Here is a 22,284-nt window from a genome sequence, read left to right on the forward strand (position 1 = left end):
AATACAGCTGTTCTGGGTGGATGAGGGTGGGGGTGGGGGGTAGGATGGGTGAAAAAGGTGAAAGGGATTAAGAAGTACAAATTGCCAGTTATAAAATTAATCATGGGAATGTAAAGTACAACATAGGGAATACAGTCAATAATACTCTAAACAACTACCAGTATGTATGATGTCAGGTAACAGACTTCTCGGGGTGGTGACTTCGTAAGGTATATAAATGTCCAAGTACTATGTTGTACATCTGAAACTAATATGGTATGTCAACTGTAACTGGAAAATAAATTAATTTAAAAACATAGCTGTTTATTAAGCATGCCTACTAATTTATATGCAGTATATAAAAACACGTCATATTTTACAAACAAAACAGACCTGAAATAAAATACAGGCAAATATTCTAAAACCCACTAAAACAAATTTGATATATACTTTTGATTTTAAACACAAATTTGAAGACAAACTCTCCCCATTTGCTCAGACCATTATCATTACAAAATTTAATAGAAAAAAACAAACCAATGCTCTAAAAGAATCACAATTAACCTTTGTAGATGCAAAATGCCTAATCTCTCAAAACAAAATTTAAAGTGAGTTATTTGTTAATAATTTCCTAGGTATAGTTTTAGATGGAACACGATGAAATGAATGATCTCAATCATCTTGCGACTATCAATACAAAGCAGCTTTCACAACTTTTATTTGGAGACTTGCTAATTAAAAAAAATTGCCAAGTGAAATATTAGTCAATAAATGCTTGAATAATTTTTATGTCACACATGAAACAGATTCTGAGAAGAAGTAAATGCATTCATATGAAAATAAGCTAAATGGAAGATTTAAGGAATCAATCTTACCTCAAGAGTTGATATAAACAAAGTATATGACAAGAAAAGCTCACTTGCGAACTTGCCTAGATTTTCATTTTCAGCTCTTAACTCATTAGAAAAGTGTTCAACCCACCAAAAGCAAGAGCAGAGAGTTAAGGAACAGTAAAAATATTTCAACAGATTCAGGGCACTCAGCAAAGGGGGTCAGTTCCTGGTGCCAGGCCCAGCGTTGCACCTTCCCAGGGGACCCTACCTCTTTTCCTAATATACACAAAGATGCCTCACGGGGTAGCTGTGGCCTTGGGCCCACATAGCAAAGAAGAAAGAAGGTGGACAATGTCTAACTTTGTAGGGAAGAGGGAACTAAACCTTTACCTAGTACCTATGTACTAGAACTGGAATAAAAACTTTATTATATTATTTACTTCTTAATATCTTCCTCTCTACTGTAAGGGGCATTGTCACTTGTCATTATGTAGATGAAAAAAATGGTAGATTTTAAGTTACTTGCCAAATTAAGAGGCAGAAAAAAAGATTTATACTCAGGTTTATCGTCTGTGAAAAGGGTAGAAATGTGTTCAATAACACAGACTAGACCTAAGAAAGATGCTTTGGAGTGTATAAGTTGCTATCTTCCAGTTAATCTCAAGGTAGAACAAATATCCACTTTAAAAGGTGGAGGTTTAAGAACACCATAGCTTGGTTTCCCATCCAAACCACAAAAGGAAGGGGGAAAACCTTCAATTCTAAGACCTCAGACACAAGAAAACACAAGCACGTCAAAATTAACCAAACTAGGAATCTGAGATACTCATTTCAGAACTGAAACTTTAAACTGTTGGCTTTTAGTCACCAGCCCCTTTATGTATTAATGATTAAACAAGACTTTGGCATAGAGCATGTTATTTTGAAATAAAGTAAGTCTCCCACATGAAACTGGATAAAAAATAACCATCACCCATGCTCCAGTTTCCTTAAAAGAATAATTACTATTTTCCACAGAAAGTTTTACCAGCGCACAAGCATTACTCAGTGTGGTTTAATTACAGTGTCTCACTCACCTGAGGCTGAGTTCATCATATTCTGCTGCACGGGTGGACTGGTGGGGGCTGGAACATTCATCTGGGAGAGCATGGCCTTCCTGGGGTCCTGCCATGTTGTTGTCTGATCTATGTGGCTGAGACAAAACAAACCGGTGCATTAGATAACATACATGAGGTCCTAAAAACAACATTCCCACTTATCAAAACAGGGGAGATATGGGCTAACAGGAACAGGGCATAAATTAGCTCCACAAAAGCACAGGCACATCTCACAGTGCCTTCTCCTCCTCTGCAAACTTTTTAAATCCTTGTGTCACTAATCCTTCATTTCTTAGATCTTACAAGAGCAAAATTTGAAAAAGCTATGCCTGGAGTTTTAAGTGAAGGGAAACCATTGTCACCTAGCGGACAATTATTATCTGCTTCTAATTTAAAAATAAAATGTGATTTATAAATTAATTGTCTGTAACAGTAGTCATATGACTAAAAGCCAAAATTCACAAGGGAATCCCCTATTTTTTTCTCCTAAGCTAAGAATGTCAATTAACATAATTTTTGGACCTAAAACCCATTAGGTAAAACACAAAAAAATATTAAGTCTTATTATAATATATACTCTAAAGCCAAAATAGAATTAAAAATTTCATCTATAAGTTTTTATTTAAAGTCTCCTGTGACTGTCAAAGGCCTTTGTTATTTGCTAAATAAAACATTTAAACATATTCTACATACTCTTAACGCACTGCAAAATATCTTAGACATATTCATATAGATTTGTTCATCAATAAAATTGGGATGAAAACAGCTAAAGATTCTATGAAATATAAGACCATGAGGCATCTAGCACAGCATCTGGTATGTGACCATTCAGTAAATACTAGTTTTTTTCTAGCAAATTGAATTGTCTCAGTGAAGCAAAAACTAAAAATATTATATACATGAAACTACCTAAAAAAATTATCCTGAAGAAATAGCCAGAGAAGTACTCAAAGAGTTATGCAAGGTTCTCTTCTGTATAACTTACAGAAGCAGAAAGTCAGCTAACATCTAATGATAGGGATTGGTTAAATAAATATTATTTTATATGATGGACTATAATACAGCTATTGAAAATATTTTAGAAGAATATTTAATAATATGGAAAATGTTCATAATACAGCTTTTTAAAGTCGGTTGTAAAACAGTACGTATAGTATGAAGTTTATTGTTTAAATATGTGTGTGTGTACTAAAAACATATGGGAAGAATAGACATCAAAATGTAACAATGTTTATTTCTAGATGGCAAAATTACAGAACTCTGCTTTGCTAGGTTTTCCTATTATTAAACAACCATAAACTCATTATTTTTGAAACTGGGGCAGGGAAGGGCAGGGTGAACAAAAATAAAACCTAATTAAAAAAAACAAAACTGTTTTTTGTATGGCTATTTAAATTTCAAATCTGAATTCTCTCTCTTTTTGAATCATCCCAGGATAAATACCCCTGTTAATGGTAAGGAAATGATACCCTGTGATTAATTTTCCTGACATGGAACTAGAATGCTAGCTTCATCAGTAACATTACCAATAACACAGTATAGAAAGGATTATAGACTCTGGCTAGAATGGACCTTACATATTATCTACTGGAGATGGGAGAAGAATTCCTTTAGGTCCTAGGCAAGCGGAAAAGGGATGAAAACGAGGTAACAATGCAGAAGATGTGTATTCTTAGGAATAGCAATGGTACCTTCTCAATTCCAGGCTACTACAGACCAACTACAAACGTGAAGAGAAAATACTTGTTTATTTAGTGGAGTATATACTTTGTCAAATGTTAGCTAGTCAGCACTCCTTTTTCCCCCCACTGGTCATATATGCTTTTTAACAGTAGCATTTGCATTTGCTCAGGTCTAGACAACATAGGAAAACCTTGTTCAAGTCTTGCTATGTAAGCACCGCATCCCAAAAGATCAAGTCCTTATCAAGCCTAGGAAGAGCTTACTCCTCTTCCTTTTTAATTTTACATACGAGGCACTGTACAAATTAAACCATAAAGTGTTCTCTAGATATGCACTGCTTCTCATGCTTACAAGATAGCAAGCAACACACATATGGTTAAGTAATATAATAGTTATAGTCAAAGAAAGAAGTTTAAAATCCACAAGAAGACCAAAATTTAGGAAAATGTTTCTCACTGCCTGTTACAATGTTAAGAAACCAAGAAAGGAAATGGCCAGTGATTCATCAGTAGCGGCTCTTAAATTTCAATGAAAGTGTATGCCGCTGCCTACTCCTCGTCTCCAGTACTTCTTAAAACCCCTAGCATTTGTCAGGGGTACAGGAGAAGAGGGAGGCACACCAGAAGCAAGTTCAGGATTCTGACTGCTGAAGATTTTCTAAGTATCTAATAGTTGGAAACTAACCCATTACATAAATCATGTTAATCTATTTATAACGAGACAGAGCTCCACTGGAGAGTTTAAGAAGACCCCATTCTGAACCACATGAATCTTCCCAAATATTGGAGCCAATCCGTAAAACTGTTCTTAAGGCTTCTTTCTCCTTTGAATAAATTAAGGTTTTGAATAGAATACAGAAAATGTAGTTTTATTGCTCTCAAAAGATCACTTATTTTGCTGAAATGATGTAAATACAAATGCTAAAATTTATCCTCCAGAAAAAGCTGTTAAACCTCAGTAAGTTCAGTCTCATGGAGCTGTACTATGTGACCTCAGCGAATGTTCCACTTGCTTAAAAAGATCTACGTCTCTTTAAGGAATAAAGATGCTATTATCTAAATTGTCCAACTTCAAAAGCACGTAACCATTTAGATGCCTAAGAAAATGTGGAAAAAAGTATCTTTAAAATTTTTGTCTTCACTTAATCTGTAAGATTAAATGATAGAAAATACTGTTTTATCCTAACAAGTCAATTTACAGTATATCCCCAAATACCCAGCCTTCCTTTTAACATAAGTACAAGAATATACTGTATAAATACTAAGAGGGAATAGAACAAAATGGCCTGGGTACTGAACATTCAATAAGATACCAGAATATTACAAAACACAATTTCTATTACCACTAGAATATGAGCTTCTTGAAGGAGGTACACTTGGTAGAGTGCGTGGTACATAGAAGGGCTCAATCAATAGATGCTGAATTAAGTAACTATTAAAATAGTGTGCATTATTTAAGAATGTGATGACTCAAGAGTTCGTATAAATGCTCATCTGGAAGAGGGTTGAAAAGAATTTTATCGCTCAAACTATACTGAGTCTTAGAAATGCCAAATTATAAATAACTGAATCAAAATACACAAACCAAGGAGGTAAAATTAAGGAAAACTCAAAACTGCATTTTCAGAGTTAAAAATTAATGGCTATACATAACATAAAAAATAATTGAAGACTTAGTTTACCTTGTTTCTAAGAATAGCCTAGCTGATAAATTTACCACAGGTAAATAAGAAGCGTGAAATTCGACAGCGTCTTCAGTACATGCAAATAAATCACTCTTTGCTATTATTTTGGGAAAGAAAAGATGATTGGATTTATGGTCAAGATAAACCCTGTGATCTCACTCTAGAGCAGCTAAGGTTGGGAAACAATGAACTTGTCCAAGTTTACTCCTGATGAAACATAAGCAGCTACAGCTACCTGGACCAAGGTCCATGTCTAGGAGCAATCTCCCTTGTGTAAGCAGAGCCACCTCTCCTGTTGGCTTCTGTCTCTTTTATTTTTCACTGAAGAATTTGGTCTTACATATTGGATGACATAGCAAAATGTATAGGGAACCAAAAAAAGGGGCAGAAATCCTGAAGTGAACCATAAGAAAATGGACTTTTTGCATAATACCACAGGTTAGTTGAGGTTCTGATATATAGAACTATTTAAAGAGCTGTATCAAACATATGGTGATGGAAAGAGAACTGACTCTGGGTGGTGAACACACAATGTGATATATAAATGATGTATTACAGAATTGTACACCGGAAATCTATGTAACTTTGCTAACAACTGTCACCCCAATAAACTTTAATTTAAAAAAAAAAAAAAAATATATATATATATATATATATGTATATATGTACATATGTATATATGTATATATATATAAAGAGCTTTATATATTCCTGTGAGATGGGATGTAAATCTTATGAAACTCAAACCTGGGCCTTGAGCAAGCAACAATTCTGACCTTATAAAGAGTAACAATATTGTCACAGCTTCAAATTACTGGGGAAACCATAAGAACATGAAATGCTACCTGAAGTTACCCTGGAGAGACCCAAAAATCTTATCTCCCCAGGACCAGCATTAGACAGAGAGAATAAAAATGTGCCATTGTTCTGTAAGTCTCTCACAACGGTTGGAAAAAATAATCACTTAATAAAAAAGACCTACAATTGATTCAAGTGATATGTCCAAGGGCAGCTGACCAGTATGTAGCTGTGCTGGGATTTAAACTCGTAACTAATTGATGCAAAATCTGCACTTTTTCTGCTACATCAGACTTCCTCTTATGTTGTGAGAGCATTTTGCATGTTTAGATTTCTTAAAACTAACCTCTACATCACCACCTCCACTCCTCCAACCCTTGTAATAATTAAGTACAAGGAGAGAGAAATCGCCTATGCAACAACACCCAGTAGACCAAAAATCCAGGTTCACACTCCTTTGCATCTCTCCAACTCAAATACAAAGGGAATATGGACATGAAAGAATTTCCCAGGACTTTAAAAAAACATTTATTTTATTGAGGTATAACTAACATTCTCAGAGCTTTTTAGATGGGACCAATGATAGACATGCATAGATCCCTTTGATACTGGGGGGGGGCGGGAGCCTTCTATGTGAATTCTGAAGGTCAAAGGAACGTCCTACAGACACTTTCCCACGTATCAGATACATGTGCTGCCATCCCAGTGAAACCCTGGGATTTACTGTACAGGAGAAAGTTGCCAACTTCTGTTAACTGCTCTCAGGATGATGTGGCTCTTCCAAGGAGCCAATGAGAGCAGACAATGAAAACGGACTAGAGAATATGGTGTTGGGATGGTGAGAATCAGAGAGTGCTTGCAGTCAAGACTTGTAGGCAAGACTTCCTACCTAAGAAGGAAAACCTATCACAACAGTTCTCACTCACTTCTCAGAACAATCAATCCTTCCTTAACAAATGAGAGGACACAAAGACTCAGGACAACCAAGTAACTGGCCTTCAGTCACACCGCTGGTTAAGCAGCACAGCCAGAATCAAAGTCTTTTAGCTTCCACGTCAGTGCTCTTTTCATTCCATCGTACTGGTCTCTAAGTAGAAAAGGATTTTCTAAAATTACAATGTGACACTCTAATAGAGTAGACTTTTTTTCAGAGTATGTCATTTAGAGGGAGAATCAGTCATTTTAAAAGCTTTCTTTTTCAATTCATCAACTATTAAAACTAATCCAGGACTAGGAAATGAGATAGGACTAGCAATTCAGACAGAAAGCTATCTTCATTATAAAAATGTAGACTCACTGGAGAATATTGGTGACTGATGAATTGATGGCACTGGTAAAGAGGTAAATTGATTATGGGGGTATTATGCTTACTATTTCTTTTCCTTTAAATTGGTGGTTTGCAGCTCTAAAAAGTTATGCTGGTTTTTGTTCTTCTTACTTTGTTTCTTTAGAAACATCTCTGACACTGATATAAATTAAGAGATACCTATGATAACCTGAAATTGCTTCCCTGTCTAAGCACTGATTTCTTGTTATATTGAAGTGTCTAATCTCCTATAAAAGTTGGTTTCAAAGACTCCTGTTAAATCATCTCTCAGAATCTACCAAAAGTAACTCTCTCTACTGCTTACTTCTACATGTATTGTCACAATGAGATATAAAGAAATATTTTTTAAGAGTAATGAACCCATTTTGGAAGTGGGTTACAGAGAGATGACTTAGACAGAAAAAAAAATGCTACTTACAAAAAATCCTTTATGCAAATTAAGTGTTACCAATACTACATAATCAACAGCTATATAAGCTTAATATTAATCTCTGATTGTTCTGAAACACCAGCTACATTTCTTGACTCCTGTTCACCCTCAGGTAATCTTTTCGCCAACTGGCCCACAAAACATCTAATTTTTACCTAATCTTTCAAGACCCAGATCCCTCCTTAGAAGCCTACTCTGTGAAATAGTAAGAAAAGTAAGGAAGACATGAATTCAAATCCCAGCTCTGCCAATGATAATCTGGGTTGTAAAGGCAGATAATTTTATCAATCTTTTTTTATCTTCAGTAAAGTGGGACTGATTTATTTACTTCCTTCCCAGGGTTGCAAGGATTAAATTTGGCAACATATATAAAAGCAACAGTACTATGACTCCTGGTACACAAAAGGCCCTCATATACTTATCCTGACTTAATTCCTGTGCAAGTCCAATATATAAAATAGGAAACACTTGATGGTGAATGGGCCAAGTCAAGTAAATGTTTAAGAATGAGATATGAGTTTAGTTTGCACCTGCTAGGTGACAAAAAGATACAGCAGGTAGATTCTCCAGGTTTCTGGACAGAAAACTGAAATGATGAAAATGTTTCTGGACCGTTAGATCGACATTCACAGAGCTATCAGCTTAGAGAAGGAATGAACTAGAAAATGAATCATTCAAGTGTAGGTATACTGGCTTCTAGGGGAAGAGCAGCAAAATAGTTGGGGAATAAAAGAATAATCCCCCCCTTAAACTATAAGATGGTAGGCTGTCAATCTAAACCAAGGCAAAGAAAACGACGTAGTACTTCTTATGTATCAGCCAAAGCCCAATCCTACAAATTCTAAGACACTTCAAATTTTTGGCTGCATGTTTTGTTATCCTGACTCCATAACTCTTATTAAGGGACACTGAGCAACATAATGGGAAATGGGTTTTATAGTGATAGGAAGATACCCAATGACTTTCCTGTATCCTCAAAGTTTAGGATTAACTGCTGCTCGTTAGTGAAAGCTTTAGAGAACTGCGTAAGCTAATGTAGGTTTAGTAACATAATTTTAGTGATTAACATTGACATTGAGACTATGTTAAAGTTTAGAAGCCTCAAGGAATGGATAACTAACAAATCCTTTGTACCCTTGCTCCTCGAGGGCGTGGGCCTGGAGCCAGCAGCACAGAGAATGTTTGGAGGAAGCTCCTTAGAAATGCAGAACCGCAGGCTCCACCCAGCCCACTGACTCAGAATCTGCAGCTTCACAAGATCCAGAGATCTGTAAGCACATTCAAGTTTGAGAAGCACTGTCTTGGATACTTTGGTACTTGATCATCTACACTGTGTTTTAAGGATGACTAATGCCCAGAGGACAAATATTTTGTGTACCTGTAGAACTGTAAGGTTCAGATATCAGATTTACAAGAAAGCAAAACCAATTAATAACCTGTGGCAAAAATTCAAAGTTTAATTTGCCCCATTATTGCAGAAGGGTACACTGAAATCCATCAGCCACTGATGTTACCGCAGTAAGTACCACTAGGTCACAAGGAAACAGCATTTTCCTCACTGCTTGTTACATCACTGGCTGCACTGGTGATAGTTTACTCCTTCTTGCCTACTTTTAATAAAAAGCAAAACAAAATAAAAAGCACTGTAGCCTTTCAAAACTTGATTTGATATTGTACTAACATTTGTTTTTTTTAGAGGAATGGTTACCAATTTAGAAATCAGGGCGGGGACTTTTTTGATTATCACACTCCAACGGGGAGATAATATTGAATGACAGATTTCCAGCCATGCAGATAGTTGGTCTTCCACAACTTTGCAATGTCTTGTCAGACAACCACGTAGGTAAAAGCCACATTTACACACAAAACTCCACTTTATACATAGACAAAATATGGTTTGCACAATTTTAATTATATACTAAATTTTTCTGGAAAGCAATCAATTATACTTAACTTTGTTTGGAAATCTGTTAATAGTATATCCTTTCTGAATAAGCACATGATCAACTTTCAGTTACCAACTCAACAAACTTGTTCTTTATTCAAAACTGCCATGTTAAGGGGTGATTATAGATATAGATGCAAGCACATGACTACGTTAGTATAGTTTCTAATATTAGTCATGCCCAAGCATTTATATATTAATACACATATTATTTTATCAAAGTATTTCTCCCCTCACATTACATATATTAGAACGCTGATTTTAAAAAATTATGTGTGTAGTTGAGTTGTATTACATTTGAATTTCACTTTAGAATAAACACTTCCCAAAATATTTCTTACTAAAAGGGTCTGATGGGGCTGACAGGGTTAAGAATCACTGCATTAAGAAACCATAAACTACAAATAGAGAAGTGTAGTCTTAAATTGTTTTACTTGCACACAGCTACCTAATAAACTGGTTCTTTCCAACTCTGCTAAGATTCTGTGATGTCAGATAGCACAAATTAATTGTAAGAATTTAACAATATAATCTACAAACTATTAATATATCAACAGAAACTTTAAAAAATACATCTGACAAGTGTTGAATCTAATACACCTTTCAGATCTTCATTGTGTTGCAATAGGGGAAAATCAAAAATAAATAAATTTTTTGGCAAGAGTGGCCTGCTTAGACTCTGATAAAATGCATCTTACAGAACTCATCATCTTTGCTGCACGGGCTTGTAATATAACTATGTTATGGGACTTGTTAGAAATTCCTATTTGCTCCCAATAAAGGTAAACAAAGACGAGTGCTTTTAAGCTAGGGACGTCTGGACAACCAAATCTCCACCGTTCCTGAAGTGAGAAAATTTGCACTTAAGCAAATGCAAGAACATGAAAGCGGTGAAGTACGTAATAAGAAGCAAACTGACCAAACTAAAGGATTCCTTTTATTAAGAAAAGCTGACTTTTAGGAAAAACAAAAAGAAGCTTAAAACTGGAAAATGAGGAACAATACAAAATAGATGTGAGGAACATTTTAATTTTAAAACGTCTGTTACTGCTGTCAGGCCCTCAAAATACTATGATGGTAGGGCTGGTTCTAAAATTTGGAAGAGTGGGCAGTCAGCCCAGATTTATTGCTCACTTATCAAGCCCATGTTTGTTGTGCAAGTGTTATTTATAGAGTCACATGCTAGAGGCTGTACCCAAGCTAGCTAAACCTACACGCTTAATTGACTCTAGGAACAATGATACATTGTTCAATCTAATCCTTGTAGGAGCTACAGTTCCTAAGCCACAACCACATGCTTTTTATATTTGTATATGTCTACCATGGATTATTTTTAGAACCCTCAAAAGCAGAGATATACACATACTATAATTTCTTTATAAGAATGAGAACACTTATTACATACATTGCTTCTATGGTAACACAGTTTCTATATTACTGGGAATCAAAATCTTGGGTTGAAATTTAAGTAAGTGGGTTATCACTCAAAGCTATTAAAAATGAGTAAAAATTATGAACATGTGTGGACAGAAACACATAAAAGCAAACGTGACAATTGATTATATTCTACTCTACAAATTGTACACCACACTGTAAGCTGACGCTTCAGCCTTAGGTTGAATAAAATTAACATTTGTTCACAAGTATGAAATCAATTTAAACACAACTTCACCATGTTGCCATACAAGAGTGACATGCTTATACTATACAGCTCCCCTTGGAACTGGTTAGTCCTCAAGGAAGGGGTGAGGATGGAGTAGTTATGAGAATAATGCCAAAGCTCAAGTGGAGGCTTCCTGAAACAAACACAGCTCTCTCAATCTTGATCCCAGATGGCTTTTATCTGTAGTTGTGACTGGCAATATTCTTTTCCTAATGCCTTAACGACTGAGAACATTCTCACCCAAAGTTAAAAAAACAATTAGGTTGGTGCAAAAGTAATTGCGGTTTTTGCAATTATTTTTAACCTTTTAAACCACAATTACTTCTGCACCAACCTAATATTTATTGGTCCTTATGTCAAGATACAAAAAATGGTAGATGTCATCACAGTATAAATTGAGACACAGAGTTGTAGTAATAGAACAAAGACTGGAATTCAAGTGTCTTGAGTTTCAACTATAAAGTCTACCTAGCTCATTTCATAAGAGTCACCTTAAAAACAAAAAGAAACGGCAGAACTATGACCAAAAAACAAAATAAAACAAACAAAAAGCTCTGAGAAATCTTAAGACACAGAAAAATCTGTAAATCGTATTCAAAATGTGGTCCTTAAACCACATTAGTCTTCCAGATAATAATCAGAATCATCTGGAAGACTTATTAGCGCCTCAGTATTTCTAAGTACAATAAATAAGTTTGGAGAGTAATTGATCTAGCAATTTTATATATTCTTTCACAATCTGAGATCCTTAAATACAATAAGACATTTATTTACCCAGAAGAGCCAGATAAGGAATGTAATCTCTTCAAAAGATGGTTTGTTCCTCAAATTTCACTGTTTTGCTTAAACTGATACTCCTGAGCAAATAATAGTTTAAAGGAAACTACTACACGTTAGATGTCAAAGAGAAGTGCACTTTTCTATACACGTTAAAGACCTTGGCAGTATTATCCTTTCATTTTATAATTGTCAGTCTCGGGGGAGGGAAAAGAGCCTGTGAAGGTAAGGAAACAAATGTGTTGAATACCAACTCTGACCTCATTTGCCATGACATGACTTAGGCCTGAGGCCCTCAACCAAGGACCAAGAAGAAGAGACAGGTTTCGGCAGTCACAGAAAGCTATAATCAGCTTTCTGTGTCTCGTCAGACACCAGTAGCTTCCAAATAAGGATCTGTTCAGTCTGTTGGCTCATGTGTCCACTGTGAGGAAATCACGTTTATAAACCTTGAACCATATTTTTGAATATTTATGATTACATTCAAGTTTTCAACACAACAGGGCTTCCGCTACCCAAAATATTAATATAGGATGAGCCTAACCATTTCCCAATGGCAAATCACCAGGAAGGCAGTCGAGAAAATTCGTAATAAACACTTCTAAGCAAAGTAGGCAATGGCCCTACCAGAACGAAACACATGGAACTTTTAACATAAACTGCCAGCATCCTCTACCCCTGCCATTTTGATGAAATTAATACTATTATAATAGTCAAATAATCTTACATATTTAATTACACTAGCTTTAGACAATAATTTGATAACACTGTAGAATGTTTTCAATCACCTAAAAATCTTCATATTGAAATTAGCAAGATAACTTGGGGAAAGACCCCAAAATCTACAAGTTAACTTTTACATATTCTACACTGCATTTTAAGAAAGAATGTGGCAAAGGTAGGTAGGATTCTTTCATTCATGGCCAACCAATCATCACCTTTCTTCCATCCATTAAATTCTCTTTGTATGGTCATGCCATGCTACTCATTTTTTTTTTTTTTAAAGAAAACGAACGCTACATACTCATCCAAACCAGGCTGACCTTATTAGGTAGGGCTGAGTTACATAGAATATTCAGTAGTCTATCAACACTCAATTACAAACAAATACAGATTAAACGTCTCCCTTCCCTCTCTTCTGTGCTTAACATGATCATTAAAGGAGACGTATGTACACCTGGAACTTATATGTTATATACCACTTTACCTCAATGAAAAAAAAAGACAGAAAAATATCATTTTGTAAATTTCCCAGTTCACCAGAATCAGAACAGACTGAAAACTAGGATTCAAACTGCTTTTTTAAAGTTGTAATTGAAATGTCACCCTGTTAGTGAAAATACAGTTTTCTTCTTTGAATCTTTCACGTTAAATGACTATGAAATTCAATTATGCTATGAAATATATTAACACCTTTTTGAAGGAGAGTTTTATGGATACTGGTAGAAAAAGTTACAAATAGTCACAGCCATAGTCATTAAAAGGAACTTAACAGAAAGGTTATACTGTAAACACTAAGTAACATGATCACTTAGGGACTTTGTGAACTATGCTAGAAAGTTGGATCCTCAATTTTATATGAGATATTGCCCAAGGAGTAGTTTCATAGGTTTCTAGTTCTTAGGTGTTTGTTTGTTTGTTTGTTTAAGGAGGAAGAGGGCATTCCTCTCTCTCATTAAGATGACAAACATCCACCAGCTTACTGGGAACTAATCCAAGCTCTAGGAACCTAAAAAGTTAATGAAGAGCCTGTCTACCAGGTTCACTGGAAGTCTCTTTAAAAGTCTCTTTTAATAACTATAACGATTAATAGCTAGAAAAGGTTCCCCACAGCAGAAGCATAATTTGGTTTTCTATGGAACTCATTTTGTTCATCTTCTAATTCACATATAATGTACACATAGAGAATGATTCTTTAATATACTATCAAGAACACACTATTGGATATTAAGGTGAGAAGACTGAAAAAACATGAATTATAAAATAAAGATTATTTCTCTGTATCTTAAAAAAGAAAACAAACAACTCCACACAAGAGTTTTCATAAAATATTCTGTCCACTATGGTCGGAAGGAGCAGCGGCTGAGTGGCAGAGTGGGCAATAAATAGCATTTGCCTATTATGAATCATTCGTATCTGTGAAATTGTGGAAAGTTTTTGTTACTATTGCTCAAGACTGACATAATGGAGCTGCTGAACAAAGACAAAATATTAAAATAGCTTAAGGGATGGAATAGACTAGACTTACTTGGAATGCCTACGTCTATAAAGGTGAAGTCCAAGTGGAGATAGGATTAAAATCCCAAACAGAAAGAAGATTCTAAAGTTCTCAAAATATGAAAGACAGTTCCCATTTGAAGGAAAACTTCAGCCATCAATCACTATTTCACGTCTCCATGCCGTTGCTCACATAGTATCCCCCCCTTCAATTCCTTTCCCTCCCTCCTTCGTCTCCTGTCAGAAGCCTTTGAGGCCAGCTCAAATGTCAGCTCCTAGGGGGGCTTCCCTAAGCGCTCCCCTCCCCCACTCAGCCCCTAACAGATCCAATTGCCCCTTCCTGCTTTCATGGAAATTTCTTTACAGCGTTACCACGATACCGATCAAAGGGTTATCATGCATACATGGCCTTCAACCTCCACTAAGACTGTAAGCTCATTAAGGCTCAGGACTCTCAATACATAATATACATTCATCAATATTCTAAGGAACAAAAGAGGACATTCAAGGAATCTTATATATATGAAGCTCTATGGAAGTGTGAGGTATTAGGGAAAAAAGTAGTATAATATACCACCATAACAAATATTAAGGCAGAAAATAAACCTAAGTATCTAAGTTAGTTTTATTAGTACCAGACCAAACTCTGATTCTATTACTGTGTTTCCCCGAAAATAAGACCTAACTGGAAAATAAGCCCTAGCATGATTTTTTAGGATGCTGGTAATAAAAAATAAGCCCTACCGTAATTCCCTGAAAATAAGACAGGGTCTTATATTAATTATTGCTCCAAAAGACACATTAGGGCTTATTTTATATTACGAGCATCCTGAAAAATCATGCTAGTGCTTATTTGCTGGTTAAGGTCTTATTTTGGGGGAAACACAGTATATGAATTATTTCAGATGCATCAATCAAAGTGGGACACACCTGTATCAAAGATCCAGTGTTTGTAGAAGAGCTCCTCAAAAATCTCAGAATTACTTAATCCAACATACTCATGTTGCAGAGTAAGAAAATGCTAACAAAAGATAAAACTGACTTTTTCTTCTATAATTAAAGAGGTCCAAATAAGCAACATGTGGTGGCTTCTGTGGTTGGGGAAGGTGTGAAAGAATAGTTAACAAACAAAAAACCCTGCTAATTCAAGCAACCTCCAAAACCAAGTCAAAGCCTTCAGAAAACCAGCAACATTGGGCAGCATAAAAGATCCCATATCTACACAGCAAAATAAACAAAAAGAAAAATATTTGCAAACTATATTTCTGGAAGAGGTTAATATCCAAAATATACAGGGAGCTCATACAATAGTAGAAAAACAAACAATCCAATTTAAAAATGGGCAAAAGACATCTGTCTAAAGAAGATATACAAATGGCCAACAGATACATGAAAAGGTGCTCAACATCACTAATCATCAGCGGAATGAAATCAAAATCACCTCACATCTGTTAGAATGGCTAGCATCAAAAAGAAAAGGACAAATGCCATCTAGGATGTGGAAAAAAGGGAATCCTTGTGCACTGTTGGTGAGAATGTAAACTGGTACAACCACTAAGGAAAACAGTATGGAGGTTCCTCAAAAACTCAGAAATAGAACTACCATATGATCCAGCAATTCCACTCCTGGGTGTTTATCTGAAGAAAACAAAAACGCTAATTCAAAAAGATATAAGAATCCCACCCCCATTGGTCACGGCAGTATTATTTACAGTAGCCGAGACATGGTTAACAACTGAAGTGTCCATCAATGGACGAATGGGTAAAGAAGCTGTGGTACTAGTGTCTCCTGCTATGCGAAAGTACAGTATTTCTATGAAATCTTTTGTAAGCTGAAATGGTATAAATGAAGAGTATTGCTCACTTTCTAAAAGTTCGCGTTTTGCCACTTCATTTTTATGAAAGACCTAGATTAGTTCAGTAACAACTGTTTTTGTCAAAGGGCTAATCCTCCTCAGATGACTTTCCGTTAGCAAAAACAGGTACTAAAAACACCTTCTTTAAAAGTGGTGCAATGCAAACTTTTGAAAGTGGGGAGACAAGACATACATACATACATACATACATGTACACACATACACACACACACACACATACATATACACACAGAGGAATATTATTCAGCCATTAAAAAAACAAGGAAATACTGCCATTATGACAATATGGATGAATTTTGAGGGCATAATGCTAAATGAAATAAGTCAGATAAAGACAAGTACTGTATGATCTCACTTACATGTGAAACCTTAAAAAGAAAAAAACAAACCCAAACTCCTATAAAAAAGGAGGTCAGATTTGTGGTTATCAGAGAAGGCACGGGGCGAGGGGAACACTGGGATGAAGGTGGTCAAAAGGTACAAACTTCCAGTTCTAAGATAAGTAAGTACTAGGATGCAATGTACACGATGACTATAGTTAACATTGCTTAAGATACACATGAAAGTTGAGAGTAAATCCTAAGAGTTCTCATCACAAGGAAATGAATATCTATATTTTAAAAATACACAATATGTATTAAATATTCCAACACAGGCTGTTAAACTTTCCCTTTAATCACCCAGAGAAAACACAACTTAATTCTACTAACTGAAGCAGACCCAAAATTATAGTCAGATCATTCGGTTATATTCTAGGCATAACCTGACTCTTTTTGATCACTAACTGATGATTAAGTCAATACAAGAGAACCACTGAAATCAAAGGGCAAACTTACATCCACTAGTACAATATTAGAGCTAGAAGGAAAATTGTACACCATATGACTAATTGTTTCCTTTTATAGATGAGAGAACGGACAATCATTTTCTAAGTGCTTGCAATGGGACTAGAACGGATTTTCTGACTCACAGAGTCGTAGCACGGCTTCTTTAAGCAACGCCCAGACGGATCTCTTAAATTAAGGAGCTTGGTCTAGAGAGGTCAGAGTGAAAGGTGATGGGCCTACCTGTCCAACAACTGCTAACAGCAAGGTCACTGGCAGAAGCAGCATCTACAACTGCTTTGATTCCAATGACTCAGAGGTTGAAAAACAACTCACAACAAACCCATTTCATCAACATGTTGCAGTTCTTCTTGGCCATGTGAGAGATCCTTACTGAAGACTATACGTGAACCGTATTAAACATGAGAATACTTCACTTATCCAGGTCATCTATAAAGAAGGTGTACCCTAAAAGCTCCTTCACAGATAAGTGACCTTCTTATTTGGACTCTCAGTGATTGGTATTTATTTACTGTTAATCCCCTGCCTTAAATTACAGGGAAACTATCTGGAAGTTACACTAAGGTTTCTTCTTTTTACTCCTGGACACACAGCTGTGTTCATAAGGTTGTCTAGATTCCAATTAAGTGTGTTGTGGTTGAGTGCTATTCTTGATCCTGTAAGTTCAATCCTCCCTCACTTTGTAAGATGACCAAATTGGGACTCATGATGGCCACTCAAACATCTGCCTGAGATCATGACACTAGTGGGTGGAGGCAGAACTAGAATTCCAGTCTCCAACCCTCTCCCATACCAAAAACAACAACAAAACACACAAACCTAAACCCAAGCCAAACAATATTATCTGAGCTACAATTCATTTAAAATACTTACTGAACACCTACTGTGTTTCCCTGAAAATAAGACCTAACCGGAAAATAAGCCCTAGCATGATTTTTCAGGATGACATCCCCTGAACATAAGCCCTAATGTGTCTTTTGGAGCAAAAATTAATACAAGACCCAGTCTTATTTTCAGGGAAACACAGTACGAAGTGACAGGTACTGCTGACATCAAAATGAGTAAGACACAGTTCCCAACCTGGAGAAGCTTCTTTCTAGTGGGGAAGAGCCACAAAAATAAAATTTGAATACGAAGTGACAGGAAGCTCTCAATGTTTTTGGAAAAGTTCTTGCCCCAACCTACAGATATAGAGGGCACATAAGAAGAGATAACCTCTGACCCAAGTGCTGAAGAATCTATAAAATTAGTTAATTGAAGAGGCTGGAAAAACATTCCACAAAGAGGGGGGAGCATGGATTAAATCACAGAGGTTTGGTTTTTGTCCACTTAATTTAAAGAGCTGAAGTAGATTTCAATTAAACAAACCCGTCTGGCTGAAGATTTAACCCGATTCTAGCAATCAAGTATGTCTCCAAACATTATCAATGTTCCAGGAAGAGAGGACAAAACCAACGCTGGTTGAAAAGTACTACTCTAATCTTAAAAATAAACATCAACATATGTTCCATTCATTTTGGCACCTCTAGCTCCTAAGAGTCTCTTACATGTTCAATAATGTTGCTTCAATTAAGCTACCTTTCTTAATTGTATAACTAACATGTTATAGTAAAATGTTATTTAACAAATGCTAGGCATATATATATAAAACAAGTATTTTATGTTTTATAAAATATATTTATAAATGTGCATATATTTATAAATACATAACAAATACTATATATATGAATTAAAAATATAAGAATAGATCCAGGAATACATGAATCACCAGGATAAGAATGGCTACCTGCCTCTAAAGAGTACACATAGAACATCTGTAATGTTAATAAGAACAGATACGGTTCAATTTCCATTACTGCAGGTTATTAGAAAACACTAATGATCTTTTCTTTTTTTTAACTTTTATTTATTTAAGTGTGTTTTTCCAGGACCCATCAGCTCCAAGTTGTTTTAATCTAGTTGTGGAGGGCACAGCTCACAGTGGCCCATGTGGGGATCGAACCTGCAACTTTGTTGTTAAGAGCACCGCGCTCTAACCAACTGAGCTAACCGGCTGCCCCAACACTAATAATCTTAATACTTACTAAGAAGGAAATGCAATAACTTTGATTCCAAATTTAGAAGTCCCTATGTGGCAGAAACATGTACAGTGAAGAGATCTAGTGACCCCATTCTTGCCAATAGGTTACGAGAAGTTGTTTCACCCTCAGGCCAAAGCATAGAACAACGGTGTGAATTTTCCATGTTTCTCTTCCTTTTGTATGATGACATGTCAAAATGGCAAAGTCACAAGAGAGGTACATCTGGGATGCCTGATTCACCACAAAGAAGGGTACACCCTAGAAAGCCACCACATTGCAAAAAATACTTTGTGAATGAGAAATAGCATTTAGCCAACTGAGATTTCTGGATCATTACCCAGCATTACATAACCTACCTAATACAAAGTGAAGATGGTTCCTGATTAACGATAATTCAACTTACAATTTTTCAACTTTTCGATGGTGCAAAAGCAACATGCATTCAACAAAAACCAGCTAGGCTAAGCTATAATGTTTGATAGGTTAGGTGTATTAAATGCTTTTTTAATTTACAATGCTTTCAACGTACGATGGGTTTAATTGGGATGTAATCCCATCGTAAGTCAAAGAGCATCTGTACAGAAAAATGCTGCTAGTTATCTAGCATGTCCATTCAGATGTTTAAGACAAGAATCTTTATAGGCTCTAAACTCCTCACCTATCACATAGAAAGAAATGAGGGTACAAAATTTTCATTGTTACTATTTTTAATTAAAAAGGAAGGACTTGAATAGACATTTCTCCAAAGAAGAGACACAAATGGTCATTAAGACATGAAAAGATGTTCAACAGCACTAGCCATTAGAGAAATACAAGTCAAAACCACAATAAAGTACCCCCTCCTCATGCCCATTATGATGTCTACTACCAAAAAGGAGAAAACAAGCATTAGTGGGAGGTGGAGCACTTAGGAACCCTTGTGTATCGCTAATTTGAATATAAATTGGTATAGACATTGTGGAAATGTTTGGTAGGTCCAGAAACACTTAAACATAAAATTATCATATGACCAAGCAATTCCACTTCTAGATATATACACCCAAAAGAATTAAAAGCAGGAACTCAAACAGATACATGTATACCAACGTCTACAGCAGTATTATCCAAAAAGTAAAAACATCCCAAGTGTCCATGAATGAATAAACAAAATTTGATATATACATACAGTGGAATATTACTCAACTATAATAAGAATGAAAGTCTGATACACAGACAAATATTGTATTATTCTACTTCTATTAATTACCTAAAATAGGCAAATTCATAGAGACAAAGTAGAACAAAGGTTTCCCCCATCACTGGGAAAGGGAAGAATGGAGAGTTACTGTTCATAAAATAGATGAGCAAATTCTGGAAATGGATATTGGTGATAGTTCATAACACTGAGGATGTACTTAATGCCACTGAACTGTACACTTAAAAATGGTTAAAATGGTAATTTTATGGTATGTATGTAGGTTATGTACAATTAAAAAAAATTTTTTTAAAGGTAAAGAAGTTAGTCAAGCAGACTATTTGATGTTTCTTTTTCCTTCACAGCCTATGACCTGGTGAAAATTCTTCTAAATGTGTTATTGAACCACAATTTCAATCCTATCTTCCAAGAATTGCAACCAGCTTAAACTCAAAGGAAACTGCAAACGGGAAAAATTCAAAGAAAATCAAGATCTCTATGAAGTCTCTGTTGATTTCACAAATCCACTTGATACTACTGACTGGCAGATCTAGGCTTTGGCAGCTACATACACGTATGGCAAGCAAGTAAGGCAGCAGAAATTCTTGATGAACTGAAGCAGAGCTATAAACAAAGAGCTCCAGCTACAAAACTACAAAGGCAGACAGACCAGCTTTGTGGGCAATCAACAACGCGATATACTCTTTTTAGGGAAAAGATTCAGGTTCATATCATACCCTCAAGAGACATACTTTTAATTGCCTCTGAAAATAGTAGATTTGGACACAAGTCAAAGTAGAATATTAAGCTGTGCAGGGTGAAAGATTGGGCCCATTGTTCTAAGACATTGCCATACAATCATCAAAATCAAGTAAACATCTCCTAAATGGAATCCCAGGCCATTAAAATTGGCAAACATAAAGACTCTATGTATGTTGGAAAATGTTTGATAATTGCATCAAGGTAAAGAAAATGAAACTTTGTACCTATGATTACAGCTACATAAAAGAAATACTGTTTGGATATATGTATTTTCGAAAGGAAATGTACAAAAACAAACAAAAAATCTATTGCATGTGTAAGAATTTTTCATCCTTTAAAAGCCGTAAACATTTTAATGTCATGAAATAAAAGTACTTTAGGGACTAACACAAGTATCAGGCCAGTAAACATTTTTTAATTACTGCAGGCCATGCAAAATTCTACAGACACTTTGGGAATTACAGAATAAATACAAGACAGAACACTTACTCTCTTGAGGATGCCACGTAAAGGGAGAAAATGAGTTGGATGATATTATTAGATAACCAAATACATTATTTAACTCAGGCTTAACTTAATAACTAAAACTATTTGTCATTAGATTTTATATCTCAACAATCTGCTATTCAAGATCATTGAGCACTAAGCCATCATTTTAAAAGTTCCCCAAATACTGGCTGGCCATACTTCAGTTAGCCAAAGATCAAAACATCCTGAGACTTCTTGCTTGACAAAAGGCAAGGGACACTAACATGGCACTCCTAATTTCTGTGGAAAGAAGTGAGCACACTGCTTGTAATCTCTTTCTTAGCAAAGAGTAGAGAAGTGAAAAAACTGAAATGTAAAGAAAACGAGTGTATGTTCTCCTCCAGTCTGTCTAAGCATTGTGGAGAAATCCATGAGTCCTCTCTGGCACTGGTCAGCTGGTCCCACGGCTATCTTCTCACTTCATTTGTGACAACTTGTCCTGTTTATTTAGCCTTGAGAAGTTATATGCAATGATAACCTCATGTGCCCCCATAGGACCATCTTGGTGCTGAAATGTGCCCTAATAATGTATATTCTTTCATTCATGCAATTAGTCAATGAGTGTTCCTGAATACCAACTATGG

The 22,284-nt window shown here is 35.6% G+C and overlaps 1 protein-coding gene across 12 annotated transcripts in view; it reads right to left on the bottom strand.

The window, feature by feature from the left end:
* The window catches only part of YAP1 (Yes1 associated transcriptional regulator), a 103,269-nt gene that overhangs the window by 52,300 nt on the left and 28,685 nt on the right, over positions 1–22,284 (bottom strand). For all 12 annotated transcript variants that reach the window (XM_019712695.3, XM_019712697.3, XM_019712696.3 and 9 more), the window contains exon 3: positions 1,889–2,004. In XM_019712695.3, coding sequence (XP_019568254.1) covers positions 1,889–2,004 — 116 coding nt within the window. The remainder of the gene's footprint in view (positions 1–1,888; positions 2,005–22,284) is intronic.

Source organism: Rhinolophus sinicus, chromosome 14 (genome assembly GCF_057876585.1).
Source record: "Rhinolophus sinicus isolate RSI-liver-muscle chromosome 14, RSI-T2T, whole genome shotgun sequence".
NCBI classification, from domain to species: domain Eukaryota; kingdom Metazoa; phylum Chordata; class Mammalia; order Chiroptera; family Rhinolophidae; genus Rhinolophus; species Rhinolophus sinicus.